At 33.4% G+C, this 15,224-nt stretch overlaps 1 protein-coding gene across 1 annotated transcript in view; it reads left to right on the top strand.

Moving 5' to 3' along the window:
* Gucy1a2 (guanylate cyclase 1 soluble subunit alpha 2) overlaps nucleotides 1-14,913 on the top strand; it is a 277,284-nt gene extending 262,371 nt beyond the window's left edge. Inside the window, exon 8 of the mRNA XM_078046945.1 lies at nucleotides 1,366-14,913. Within this exon, the coding sequence (XP_077903071.1) occupies nucleotides 1,366-1,573 (208 nt within the window). The 3' untranslated portion in view covers nucleotides 1,574-14,913. The remainder of the gene's footprint in view (nucleotides 1-1,365) is intronic.
* The last annotated feature ends 311 nt before the right edge of the window (nucleotides 14,914-15,224 follow it).

The following is a 15,224-nucleotide window of genomic DNA, read 5'->3' as shown; positions in this document are numbered from 1 at the left end:
CAATTAGAACTGTTCCTTTATCCTTGAGAAAGCAAAATACTACAACTCTGGTTCATAAAGGTATGCTCAAGTCAGACTTCTCATGTCATAACAATTATTACTACTGCCAGCATGCTTTTTTTTCAGACCATTGAGAAAAAGTGATTTTTCCTCCTTGCATAGAGACTCTCATCATTGCTCCTATAATGATCTTGAATTTTCGTGCATCCTTTGTTCTTGCATGCCTTCTTTCTCCCACATTAGTGCCTACCTGACATTACCTGAGTTAATATTAACCTGACATATGAGCATGAGTTGCTTTTAGGTAAAGGTTGATGGATTTGTCTTCATGGTGTCTTCCAAATAAAGTCTAAACTCAGTGTAGACTTCAGAACTGTGTCCTAATGAAATGCTCTCCCCAAACATTTTTCTTCCTCTGAACTTTTGCAGCTTTTTGTATTTACCTCTATGTCTAGCTTTCTTATAAGCATATATTCTTGTTTCACATTACATTTATTTGCTTTTTTTATTGTTTAGGGAAATTTTTTTTTCTTTCCATTATTTCTTGTTTCCTTTTCTGTTAACAAAAGAGTGTGTTCTACTTACTACATTCTTAGGAGTATCTAGGAGATTTTCTTAAACATTAAGTAGTCCAAAAAGAGTGAATTTAGTGAAAATGTTTAGCTACATTCTTAAATGTGAGTATCAAACAGAACCTTTCGTGGAGCTTGGCAAGTTTAAAAAATAAATCCCCTGCAAAGTTACTATTTTGAAAAGTCTCTATGTGTGATTGCAAGGGACAAGTCAACTTACGTGACTAATAAGTGATGGTTAAATTAAAAAATATGTATTGCTAGATGTCAGTAACCAGATATCACAGACACTTGGAGACACAAAATGTTCTGCAAATATAAATATTTGTGTTACATGTTTGACATAAAGAACATATATTTAAAGTTTATTGAGAGTCTACGAAACATAACAGGAAAGCTGTAGAATTTAGGCAGGTTTTTAAACCAGACAAGTAAATCCTGCCTGTTTAAAACAAAACCTGTATTATACAATTTTCTTATTATGCAGTTTTCTTAGCCCTTTGTTTAGGGAAAAAATCAAATATGAACAAATATTTTTCAAGGGCCGCTGTTCAGTAAGAAATAAAATAAATATTTTAAGGAGTAAAATATTTTGAGCAGTTCTTCTTATCATCATCATCATTATAACATGAAGGGATCTTTCTTGAGTCAGCATTTCATAGCTAGAGTCCTATGAAGGTCAATAGAGGTGTTTGTGTGTGCACAGTCATGGATAGGCTTTCTCAGCCGTCAGAATTTTTTAATTCACATTTCCCTTTCTATTTGATCCATGTTACCTATATTTTCTTCTTAGATTATTAAAACGAGAAGAAAGTTTTACATTCATCCCTCGGTCCCGTGAAGAGCTTCCAGACAACTTCCCAAAAGAAATTCCTGGGATCTGCTATTTCCTGGAGGTAAGGACTGGTCCAAAGCAGCCAAAGCCTTCTCTTTCTTCATCGAGAATAAAAAAGGTTTCCTACAACATTGGCACCATGTTCCTCCGGGAGACGAGCCTCTGAGACCTGCTGCAGATCAAAGACTCCTTCAAAAAGCACAAGCCCAGAACATGGGTCACTATGGAGAGTGGAAAGAGGTGGTTCCTCTCTCAATGCTTTGCTGAGGACAAGCAGCAGAATCTCTGTATTATGTCAGGCAATAATCCTTGAAAAGCTAGAGGGCGAGGGGAAACCAGATGTGTCCATCCACATGAGTGTTTTTGATCATTTATATATATATATATACATACATATATATATATATATAAATTATGAGTATGGGCCCTTTTAAAAACTAACCAATAAATAGACTCCATGTTTTCTTGTTTGTCATGCATATAGGTATCTTCCCCTATATGTTTGTGCCATTTTTGAGAGCCAGTTTTGAGTATGTATTCCTACATTTAGTGAATTGGCAGGTGAGGAATATTTTCTAATTTTCTTTTTCTGAACAGACATTTCATACATATATCATGGTAGTGTGGTAAACTTCCCAGCAGGAAGAATTGTAACTCAGCAAAATATTTTAGGGATATTACCTATTTTTATACATATCTCTTCTTCTAGATAATTACATTTCACACGACATTATTAGATTTTTGGAATCTGCTACTGTATTGATGGTACATTATACTAACCTACTAATCTAATATAGTTTCACTTATCTAGAGAGATTAGTGCTTGGACTGAGAATACATATAACCAAGGATCTCAGATGCTGAGAAAGCATTGTATGTCTGCTTAGTAAATATATCTTCCAGACTTAACTTATGGAGCATGGAGTCCAGAGGAAATGGAATTTATTAGTCGCAGATGTATCTGTAACTAAGATTAAGGTCTTTTGCCATTTTCTAATACATATCAGCTAAAAACAAATGCTTTGTTACATTGGACCCTTTTCAACTTAGCACTTATGTATATGGGTAGTTTTTTCAACATTAATCTGCATTCTAATAAACAGCATCCTACTAAATGATATGTGAGTAACTTCTCTCCCCTTCCTCAGTTGATATTTCCTAAGCTGATTGCCACCCTCAGAAGCACATTCCTGGACACTGGCATTACTGACAAAGAAGTGTCAGGACATTTTGCCATTTTGCCAAGAATGTTGTTTCTTAGTGCATAACACAAAGCAAGAAAACCATGTATTTTATGGCTTTGGGATTTTTAAAAAATGTTCTTCTGCAGTTTGCTCAATGTGGTTTTAATTTCATGGAATCATATTCATGAACATTAAAGTAGGTCTAATCTTTAGAACTCATGATCACCATTGTTACAACAGGTTTCCCTCGCATGTTCTGCTAAAATGAAGACTTGTTCCCAGTAATCAACTTTGCATGAAAATATTATTATAGTGCACACTGATATTAGGAGCACAGTGTGTCCAGAGTTTTCCTATTTTGAATCAGCTATGAAACCTAAATTTCTATTGAGGTGAATGAGCTAGAAGCATTTGCTTCCTTGAAACCTTGGAGAGAATGTTTTCTTACTCCAACAGGTGTATTCATTGGTAGATTACATCTACTGAATGCAATGTATTCTTCTCTGTTCAGGGATTTGGGCTGCATTATGATTCAGTTGTGACATAACTCAGCTAAGGTCTATGTTAACTAATTTCCAATGTAATCTGTGAGACTTAATTAATGTTTTTAAGTTCTCTGTGTCAACAAGAAAACATTTATACATGTGCCAACTATTTGTTATAACTGTGACCCCTTTTATAATTTGAACTCTGTTCTCACCTGGGGGTCCACAAGAACATTAGTGCAGCACTCTTCATGTGAAGAATCCAAGACACCGACATTGATCTCTCTAAACTCTTGCCTGCCCCATTCTTCCCTGGGCCTAGCTTTCACTTTTAAACCCCTTGGGAGAGAGGTTCAAGGTATTCTCATGAGGACAATTCACAAAGGATTGCTTCAAGGGACTGGGATATTAACCCACTTCCTTCACAGGGGACAATGAGTAGTTTACAGCCAGCATGGGCAGAACAGGCTGAAAGCACCTCAATTCTCGTGGCAATATTAGAAAATGCCTGAGCTGTAGTCAGGGGCTTCTTAAAGCCCAGGTGTATGGGAGAGAGCCAAGCTCACTGTCATTTTTGCTTACTCTGTGTGGTAGTTTAGAGCTTATTATGATATATTTCATCAATAAATGTCCTGGTGATAAACAATGTGTTTTGTAACCATAAGGCTGCAAAAGACTTCCAGGAATCATTCAATCTGCTTTTTGTAAAGATTTGTCTAAGTGACTATTCTAAACACATGATTATTCTCTCTGTACTTAAGAATATCTATAGGAAATATCTATATTTTAAAAGCATTCATTGAAAATCAACTCCATTATCTGGGAACTGGTGATAGATAGGGCTCAAGAGAAGAATTTTTGTATATACTCTCAATTTGTCAGAAGAATCACAAACTCTGTATTAGTTTATATGATTTTACATAGAGAAGTAGCCATTTATACTGTCACAAATGTCACATTGAAGAACATGCCAGAGATCTATTATATATTGCAGACAGAATGTAAACCACATTTTTCATACTCTATAATCTAAATATATTTTTGGAGATAGTCTGAGGCAAGGTCTAATCTGTTATCATTTGCCAACCTATTACAGTACATTAGACTATTACACTTACACTGTTACTACATATATTTGCAAGGTACTATGTAAAATGTCTCTTCATTATAGCTGTGAAAAAAAGCATTTATTTTTATTCATCCTGCAAAATGCAGTCCACATCCCCTACCTTGGGAAATGTGACTATAACAAGTGATGGCATTTTTTTTTGTCTAATATTGTTACAGTAGTCTCATTTACTTACAAACTGTTAGAAGCATCATGCATTTTAGTGTGGCAAATTAAAAGGAGTTTAAGTGATGTTCACTTAGAAGCCAAGTGATCTTAAGTTCATGTAATGCATTTAACTCATTCCAGAAGGAATATTAAAATATAACCTGGCACCCGTAGCTTCCCTGTTTTAATATTTTTAAAAACAGCTGACTTAGAGAAGGCCCTTTTCAACTACCCATCAGTATCAAGGTTTCACTCTGGCATTAGTGTGGAGAGAATGTAGAGAGTGCCGATCTTTACAAATAAATCCATAATTAAAAGAAATCAAAATCCCCACATATTTACTCAGAACTTACTGCACAGTGTCTGCTTTGTGAACCTTAATAATCAGGTAACATCAGCCATAATAAAAGGGTAATATGGCCTCAGAAACACATCAATTGGGTCTTTTTACTGTGTAACATGACTCAACTTTATAAAATCTGCCTCTATATTCATCTTTTCTGTTATATTTTAAATTATTTTGGGATTCCCTTTTAATACCTTATTATGTGTGAAGTCCAGTGAGCTGTGACCTACTGTGACTCTGAGACAGTTGCTGGTGCCTGAGATTGGGGAATGGGTGTATGGATTCAGCACTTCAAATGCTAGTTCTCATAGTCTCACACTTCCTCCTTTCCTCCAGTGACAATGGTGTCAGGACAGTGTGAAAGTGTATGCCTTTCCAGAATAAAACAAAGCAGAATAAGATGATAACAAACAAGATCTCATTCACAAGTGCAGCAAGACTTTCAAGTTTGTAAATTCCTCCAGAGTGTTCCAACATGCAGCAAAAATAAATTGATAGACAAAAAACCCGCAGAGAGAATTTGGGAAACCACAACCATGTGTTTTGTACAAAATTGTATTGCTGCCAACCAAAATAGTGTGCTGAAGTTGTGAAGTATCAGGAGGAAGCTCAAGATTATGACCATCATTGAATATATGTGTTGCAGGCTCCTTGGGTTCCTGACTTACTGAAGGCAAGTGTTGTGGATGATTAGGGTAGAAAGTAAAAATTCTATAAATAGGTTTCTTCTTGTGCATTTTTTTTTGCAAGACCAAGCCTACCCCTGAGCCTCTCTTACATCATACCATCACGAGAAACAATCTCACCCCCTCAAGCCTGACTGTACCAAACACCATTGTCTCTCCCCACTTTTGAACCTGATGTGACCACAGAAAGAGTTGCTGATGCTTGATTCAGGTAGATGAAGCCACCTGGTGCCAGGTCTGAGTAACAATGACTACCCTTTGTCAATATGCTGGGGCACTGCTTACATCTGCAATTTCTCCTCTGCTCTTTCTTCAAGATACAATCTGACTCCAAGCACTTCATGCAGCTTCTCTGAATGTTCCTTTGTCATTAATTATACATGACTCTGAATATGCTTTGGGCAGCACCAGATGCCTCTAGCTAACAAAACATAGAAACTCAACTCCAAGAAGCAAGCCTCATATCATAGCTTAGTTATTTCTATTATTATAGAACTCCAGCTACTAAAATTTTGTCATTTCAGAGGATTCTGTGGGCATATCCTGTTAGAAATAGCCCCCAAATCCTGATGCAAGAAGGATTGACTTATTAAAATACAACACAGTCTAGTCCAAATGATGGTTTTATGGGCAGCTTTTGATATGAATATAACTAATCCACAACCAACTGATTTAAAGTGTACATCAATTGTGTTAACGTGGTGAAAAATATTTATTGTTAAATGAGCACATTGAGCCTACCTGTGGGTCAATTTCAGGATCCTTGTGGTGGTGAATGTAAAGCATCCAATGATGTCAAATATACAGATTAACATAATCTTGCCAGAGAATATTGAGATAGTGTGCAAAATTCCTTCCTCACACTTGTTTCAAACAATTGAAACCTAAGTATTAACTGTCCTGAAACTTTTTTGTCCCTTTGTTTCTTTTCACACTTCATGAAAGCAAAGTTAAACAAATAATATAGTCATTGATATGTTTATAACACAGGGATAATCACAGCTAATCTCATGCTGTAAACTAGCTTTATAAAGTAATGAATATTCTTAGTTTGTGTGTATGTGTTTGTTGAATGTAGATGTTACATGATTAAGGAGTAATGCATTTGGGAGGACTTGGGATGGTAGAGACGTCAAGTTTGTTTTTTATTTCTAATATGACCAGATCACAGCTTCAGTCAAGAACCTCATTGCTATTCCATCCTTACTAAGAAATGACAAAGTTCAATGGTCCAATTAATCTTCTTGAAAGTATCTGGCTGGCTTCACAAGAATTACCTAGGAAGTTTTAGAAAAATAAATTACTGGACTTTACCTTCAGAGATTTGGATTCAGTAGGTTTCAGGTAGGGCCTAGGAATCTGCATGTAGAATATCACTCTAGATAATGCTAACATATAGCCAGATTTGGGAATCGTTGAAGAATATGCAAATAATCTCAATTACTAGGAGTAAACACAAATTGACTGAGATAGCAATATATTATTTCATTTGTCGTTGCTTTGCAAAGTTAAACACTCTGGGCTTCATGCCATTATTTCTTTCACAAATTTTAATTTTAGCTTTGGTTTCAAATTTATAGTCTGTTTCCACACATGAATCTTCAAACTTATTAGAGATAGACATCAACACTGATAAGCATGAGGGATGAATATTGCTCACTATTAGGGCTATCAGGCACACTAGCTATGGCGCAGTTGTCTTAATTATTGCCAGAGCTGTGCAGTACATCACAGTTGCTGATCCTCGCCACCCAGGTGTAAGCTATGAACTTTAGGACACAAAAGCAAATGTTGAAATGACAGCCTATGTCTGAATATTTTAACTTCATTACAAAAAGACACCATCTTACTACTTAATCTCACTATGTACTTTTCACATTGAATTGTACATTCATCTAAAAGTGACTTTCTTAGCAATACCTATAACTATTTTAAAAGCAATAATTTAAGCCATGGTGATGATGCCATATGACACTTGCACTCCTGTGCACTTCATAGAACCTTTGGGAAAATAAGACACATTTCATATAAGCAATAATACAGCTGGTTTGGACTTTTAACAGATATTCACTGTTCTGTAGTAAAATGAACAGCACATGATGACTCATAAAAAAATATTTGAGCAAATGACATGATCAGTCTCTCTCAGAAGTTATACATTTGCAAACATGCTATAAAACAATCAGTATATTCCCATCAGATTATTTCTGGTGTATAATTTTAAAAATACCTATCATAATATGATTTCTATTCCTCTCAAAGAGATTTGTATGTTACTTGTAATGTTACCCAAATCTTTGGGTCTTTGTATGTAAAATAATAAGGAGCAAGTTAAGGATGAATGAATATGGGTAGAGCATAGGTTGGAAGAACTGATTGAGAAAGTAGTCTTTAAAAATGTAAATGGGACTTGGGAAAAAATAATTCAAATGTTGATTTGATAAGTCTAGAAAGATTGAAAATAAAAACAGCTCACTATGACTATTCTCCGTGATAGCTACACAAACGTTTAAATTATAATAGTATTTTCACTTCAGATATTATTGGCTGAAGTCATCTGTAGTATAATTAACCAATGTCTGAAATGGTCTTGTGGTAATATTGAGGAAGCACTAAATCTTACAAATTTCAAATTGAATAATTTATGTTTTTAGTTTTTTTAAATATAATTTAAAGACATGCAGTATTGTCAGTAATAATTAGTCCTTTAATTGTTAAATTCCATCATATAGAACAATGCATTGGGATTGCAGTTAAAAGCACTGGTAAACTTACATTACAATGAGCAATGTCTAAACATCAGATAATTATTAGCATATAAACTGAGATTCATCCCCAAACATCTAAATAAATAAGGTTCCTTTGCCTAGATCAGTAAACTGATCCCTAATCAAGAATCTAAACTTGATTAGAATTAGAATGGTAGATAGGTTTGCTCATTTTTTACCTTTACCTTCCTATTTCCAATGACAAAGCTTAACTTAGCATCCTCTTGCCCATAATTTGGAAAACTGCTCCATCAAAACAAAAAGTCTTGACAATTTCCTTTTGCACGTCAATGAAAGCTTAAGTCCTTTATAAGTATTCTTTTTTGTGTTAATAAATAATGAAAAATACTTAATTTGAATTCACTAAATTATATTGAATTTGCCCTTCTACTTAATCCATCTAGTTTCTGATCAGGTCATTCTTAATGTCAGATCTAAGTACTGTTGTTTATTTTTTGAAAGCCAAAAGGAAAAGCAAAATCCAAATGGCAAGCCTAAGAAGTAGCTTGTTTTTGATTCTTATAATGCATATATTTTAAAAATGAAAGTTTTAGTTTATATTCAATCTTCCTCTTGGTCTTGTCTCTGTTTGGAGATAAAGAAAAGCTTCTGCTAAACAATATTTTTATTATGGTCTATAAAATGTCATTGTATATAAGTGGGACAGGAAAGAAATAATTGGGATAAAATCAGAACTGTACAAAATTGCTTCTTCATATCAACTCACTTTCTGAAGACAGTCTTTATATTTTGCTGCCCGTCAATCATACATCAAATTCAGGAGAAAGGGGTGGATGGTGGAGTGGACTGAGCAGGTGCTTTAGATGAAACTTAGCAAAGAGACTGATTTTTTTTTCAGAAGGGAGACTCTTAGGAGAGGCATTTTCCTTAATAGACACCTGTGATAATGGAATCCAAATGATTTATTTGATGAGTGGTTACTCTTATTTTTTAAAAAAAAGAAAAGAAGAAAAAAATAAGAAATAAACAAAAAAACCTTCACCAGCTTTTTCAGTCATCTTAAGAGGTATTGCCAACCTCTCTGCAGCTGCACATCTTACTGAAACTGGGATTAGAAACTCACAGAGCTATAAATAGCAAATCTCTGAAGGTGGCAAATAGAACCAGTTTAGGTTGCAATGATGAAGGTGTGTGAAAGTGTCAGAACATCTGGATGCAAGGAACAAAGAAGGCTACATACTGGCTTTCCATATGTCACAGAAAGGCCTGATAGAATCAGCACAAAAGAACAGTATTCAGTGTACAAGTGATATTAAACCAAAACATATTTCCCCTTCTATAATATGTTTGGCTGAACTAACATTCAGTGTGAAGACTGTATTTTATGTTTTTTTCCCCTGATATTATGGGAATTATATCTTCTCCCAGTTGGGAAATTTAATCACTAAGTTCAGAAAATATTTTTGTGTCCTGAAACCTATAAAAAAAATGGGCGGGGGGGGGGGGCGGGATTAAACAATATTCTATATTCTTCTTCATGCTCTTCTTAGATTGGGCTTTGCCTGCTAACAGAACAAGACAGGTACCCCCAAGACAATCCCTCTTTCCAGGGATGCTACTCCAGAGAGTTTTGAGCTGGGGAGAGAATCACACTACAGCATTTGATGGTGAACCTTGGTAGAGATTAAGATGTACCCTCAGTCTTCCAAATTTAAAAGTTATTAGGTAATTTCTTATCATTTAAACATTTTCCACTCAGCTATAACTAGATAATTTGTGCAATGTTTGTCTAAAATGGAAAATTTTAAAGGGGAAAACAAATCTAAACAATTTTTAATCAGAATTATCAGTGACAAAGATAAACCAGGACAAAGATTCATTGTGCTGAAAAGAGTCAATTTACATACAAACTCAGAATTTTAGAGACTTTTGGAAGTTTTCTACATATATCAAGTTCTTCAGCAATAAGAAAGAAATTTGTTTTATTGCTGGGTTCCTTTGGGTTCCATACTCTGGCGATAATACCTAAATTTGAATTATATTTCATTGATTTTTCTCATCCATATTTTCCATTTGTTACAGAAAAAAAGATCTAAAAGATGTTACAAATAAGAGAAATTTAAGAATTGTGGCATTGAGCCATGGTTTGCAAAATTGACAACATTTTTATGCTTTACATATTAAACAAGTTTTAAATAGTATAAGGGTTAAGGGATAACAGTACATAATATAGTATTCAGACCTGTTCACATTATATACAGCAAAGATTTTCAAACTGCCCAGAATAAAATTTCTTTTGAAGTCAGTTAATATTCAGATCTTAAATTATTTCTGACTAGCAAAAAACTAGGCATTTTCCTACTAATCAAAGCTTAGTTCCTGGAGCAGTTCTACTGCTGTGTCCCTTGTATTTAGCATTGCTAACTTTCAAGGCTAGGGGGGAAAAATGTGACTTTCTTCTGAGACTGGGGTGATCTGGATCACTGTATTTGCCTATAAAAATCTTTTTTTTTTTTTTGAGCACTTTAAGCTAAAATCCAAAATGAAGCAATAAATTAGTAGGTTAATTTGCCAACACCATGAAGCTCTTCCTCTAGAGTTTATTGGTATAAGTTACCAGATAGAAACCAATAGGCTTGACTTGGACTCTCAGATAAATTGCTTTTATAGTCTTTGACTAAAGAGTATTGTCAAGGAGACATACAATCTCTGATGTAAGATAAACACTAGCCATAAAAAAAATCTAGATAACCTAGAGAACTCTATAATTACCTAAAATAATTCAGGGGGAATTTTAGAAATTTTTTTTAATTTTTGCTCCTATGTAAAGATAATTATTATTGGATGGCAGCCAAAATTATTATTCCTATCTTTTTAATTTGTTTCAAGTATGTCACCAGGCACTTGTAAAATCCATCCCTTTCATTTGTTATGTAACTCAGTGACCTGGAATAATGGGTGCTCATTGCTTTTACTTTTGATCCTTAGAACTCTTCTTTATTCTCCTACCAAAATGCAAATGATTATCTGACTATGGGAGGTGTACTATTTATGAGAATATATGAAATATTTAGTTTAATTCAGTGGATATGCAACAGAGAAAGAAAATGGAGAGAAAAACAAACTTTGCTGACATTAAAAGTATGTCATAGTCCAACCTTGTAATCAAGGATAAAGCTGAAAATATTGATAATTGATTCTAAAATTTTTAAACCACAGTATTCATACTTAACAAAATGTCACAATGAGGCTCAGCATGTCAAAATTCAGATAAAATTAAGAAACTTAATAAGTATTCTAATCAGAATGAATATTTAAAGGAACAAAAGAGCTTCTCACATTATATATGCCTGTAGAAGCATAAATTCTTTTCTTGCAAAACTTGGTACTATGCCTTCTATCAATATATGCTGTACAATCTAATTAGGCATTAGTATAGGCTTTATGCTAATGAGATACCATGCTAGAATCCAAATATCAAGGTTGGTTGTAACTTGAATGTTAATAGAGTTTGTTATTATTTCTGAATAAGACTCTTAGCAAATACATATTGGTATTTTGTGCAATTAGTGCTTTAAATCTTGTCAGCATCCTTAGCTCCTCTTTATTTCATTTCCTCCCTCCCTTCCTCCCTTCTTTCCTTTCTTCTCTCTCTTGCTTCTTTCTCTGTTTCTCTCTAGCTCTTAAAAGGTACATGGCAATAGTATTTTACTATTTGGGCTGGGACCTTCCTTTTCCACTTTCACATACTGAAACCTTTATGGACTTATGAGGAAGGAAGGTAAGGAAGAAAAGGTGAGCACTTAGCAGAGAGCATTTGGGAATAGAAGTGACTAAGAAAATCTGGACTTTAGCTTCAGCAGGTTTGTCAGTTAAGAGAAACATGGGTCTATAAGATTATATGTGTGTTCTTTTTCACTGAATTTAAACACTTTCTCAAGTAGTATGAGGGTCAACTATTTTTTGAAAAATCTCCTATCTTTAGCACCTATAAATGTATTAATTTAGAAAAATTTTCTGATTTTTGAGAAGTAAAATTTTCTTGCTTGGGTATTGTACTGCTAAAGATTGAAATAGAAGACTTTTTTATTTTTAGGGCAACTATTTTCTGAAAAGTAGTTTCCAATAAGAAGGAAATGCCAGATGCAGCTTGATTTCACTGGCTCTTTAGAGTGAATGGTTGTCCTTTATTTCTTCCTGGATACCCTCTGTAACTCTGCTTGGCAGGGCACCATGTTTTGAGGTGCTTTTTGAGAGTCTCTAAACATTTGTCTTCGATTCTATAAGTCTCCTCTACTGAAAAAGCAATACTCTATTGTATAAAAATATTCCACATTTGTTATCTGTGTCTGAGATTTTAGTCTATATTCAGATAGCTGTTTTGTCCACAATTTTGACTTGTTCATAAGAATTCACAAATTGCCATGTTCTTAGACGTAAAAAGACATAGCTTCAATCATTTTATGATGTATCAAGGGATCAATCATTAACAAATCAATCCAAAGCCATTTATTTTACAGAGCCAGTTAAGTCTGAAATTGAAATATTTTACTTATAAAGGAAAATAATTTTATTTATAAAGGAAAATAAGTCAAAGATCAAATTTAAAAGAGAAATAATGAGGAAGACAAAAGAGTAATTTTAGGAAACTTCTTCCCTGCAACATTATAATAACTTGAGCAAGTCTTGAATAAGATTTTAAAAGTCTTTAATTCTCCAAATCTAAATTTTTCATACTTTATGTAATTATATTAATATTATATTCAAACTACTTAATAAGTTTTCTCCATAAATTCATTTGTGTTCTTTAATTGAAAATCATATAGGAATATTATGCCTTTTTTCCTTTTTGGAAAAATATGCTTCAAAATATGCTTCAAAAACCCTTTGAATTTTAATTCTCATTTCCTATTTATGTACTTCAAAAATCTTTAGCAGATCAAGTAGTCAAAGGAAGGAGTTTGAAAATTTCAGAAAATTAAAAATTTTTGAAAGGGAATATAACACTTATCAATTTATTTATTTCATCCTGACTAATTTATTTAGAAATTTTGGGGGAAAGGGCAGCCACCATATAAAAAGCATGTGAAGATGCTTTTTGTCTTCTTCCTGTAATTCTTCTTAAAAATAAAGACTTTGTCTTGAAATTATAGTAATATCAATACTTATTCAAATGAAGAAATATGACTTTCAATACCTTTACCATTTTTATTTACTTAGGGAAATATTTTTAATCATAATTCTAAAAATAGAAGAAATATATATGAGGAAAATGGAAGAAATTAAGGTGGAACTTGAACAACTGTGATCCAAAGTCCCATTTATTTCTCTGTTTTGTTGCTTCCTCTGGATGTATATCTAAGGCCCAAATGGGCAAAATCTGCAAGATACTAACTCACCACCTTCAAGAATCTGGAGCAAAAATTAATCCAACTGTGCAGAAATTATTTCACATCATCATGACAGGTTTAGACCCCTAGGAATGTCAGGTTCAATAGAAAAACGGTCCATGGACATAAATTACTTTCTGATTTTGTTTCAATTAGAGTTGAATGAACAGCTATTTCCTTATTTAGAAAAACATAGAGAGTTTTGCCTTGGAAAGGTCTAAAGCTCCTGTAACTACATTATAAAATTCGTAATCAAGTAGCAAAACTGTCTCATTATGCTTTTAAAATTTACCAATCAAGTGCATTTCAGAAATAATGCATATCATTCTTCATTTGAAAATCAACCTACCTGAATTCTGACTCTTCAACTGTGAGTAGCCACTTTACAAAACCAAAGGGTCTCATTTCCCAAACAGTTCTTTATATATCAAACTTCTCCTGCTAATTTCAGTGCATAAAATAAACTGCCAATGCGTTTCCATCAAACATTCAGGCACTACATAACAGTAAGTAGGTTTCCCAACTTAATAAAAACACATAGTTATAATGTGCTTGGCCTTCATTAGCTTCCTCTGCATGGGATAGTTTTTATCTAACCAGATACTCGAGTTGTTTTAACATTTTGGCCAATTGGTTTGCTGCAGTTTCACAGGTCTAAATTTTTGGCTTGGCTTGCTATGTAAATAATAATGTACATCTGCTATTTTGCTAACAGATCATACTTGTGAATCATTTCTTTTAGCAATCTAGTTATCACAAACTGAAATTATAATCTCATCAAATAATGCCAGGTAAATATACTAATATATATGTAGGGCATGGTTAAATTGCACATATTTTGAAATGTCAAGTTATTTTTTCATTTTTTAAAAAATGAATGCATCTCTTAAACCTGTACCATTAATTTTAAAAAGTCTCATTTGGTGTTTCATATTATATTTTAAAATATTTTCTTTTATCCAGTAATATGAGTTTAGAGAAATCTTTTCCAATTAAAATGATCAAATATGCCTCATTTCACTAGAATTTTCAGAATAAATAGTACATGTAAAAGGACATAAGTATTTATAGAATTATAAACGTTCACTATATCTTCTTTGTTTTTCACTACCACCTATTTTATTCATTTGTTTATTTGTGATTATTCTACATCATGCACAATGTAAATAGCATGTTTTTGACACAAGAGTCTTTGTAAAGTACAGACTGCAGAAAAAGGTGAATTTGTATATGAAAAATGAGTGATGATAACATGGGATTCTTCTGAAAAAAAAGTGGAAATAACAGTGTATGTGTGTGTTATATTTACATAATTCATTACAAAACTGTCTAAGTCATGCATTTATTTACCTTAAAAGTTCAAACTGTCACTTATAAAATATTTAAATCAATAAATGATACCAAAAATGAGTCTATAGACTGTTTTCTAATATGATTCTTTTCACACTGTAAATGGCAATTACAAATGTGAATGCATATGCAAGAAAGAATGGGAGGCAAATAACTGAGTGAATGGAGCGCTCACACTGTGTTTCCTTCATGGCTGAGATACTGCTGCTGACACGATTTTAGGTGGGGCAATTTTGAATTATGAACATGAAATCTCTTTATTCTCTTATGAAACAGTACAGTTAGTGTACTCCTCTGTACTCCAGCTACATGTAATACAGAAAAAGGCATGATTCACCTGTCTTGTGATTGTGAAAGGAAAGGAAAGAGAG

The sequence above is a fragment of the Ictidomys tridecemlineatus genome, chromosome 4, assembly GCF_052094955.1.
Source record: "Ictidomys tridecemlineatus isolate mIctTri1 chromosome 4, mIctTri1.hap1, whole genome shotgun sequence".
In the NCBI taxonomy this organism is placed as follows: domain Eukaryota; kingdom Metazoa; phylum Chordata; class Mammalia; order Rodentia; family Sciuridae; genus Ictidomys; species Ictidomys tridecemlineatus.
The sequence above is the reverse complement of the archived record's forward strand: the minus strand, read 5'-3'. Positions and strand labels throughout refer to the sequence as shown.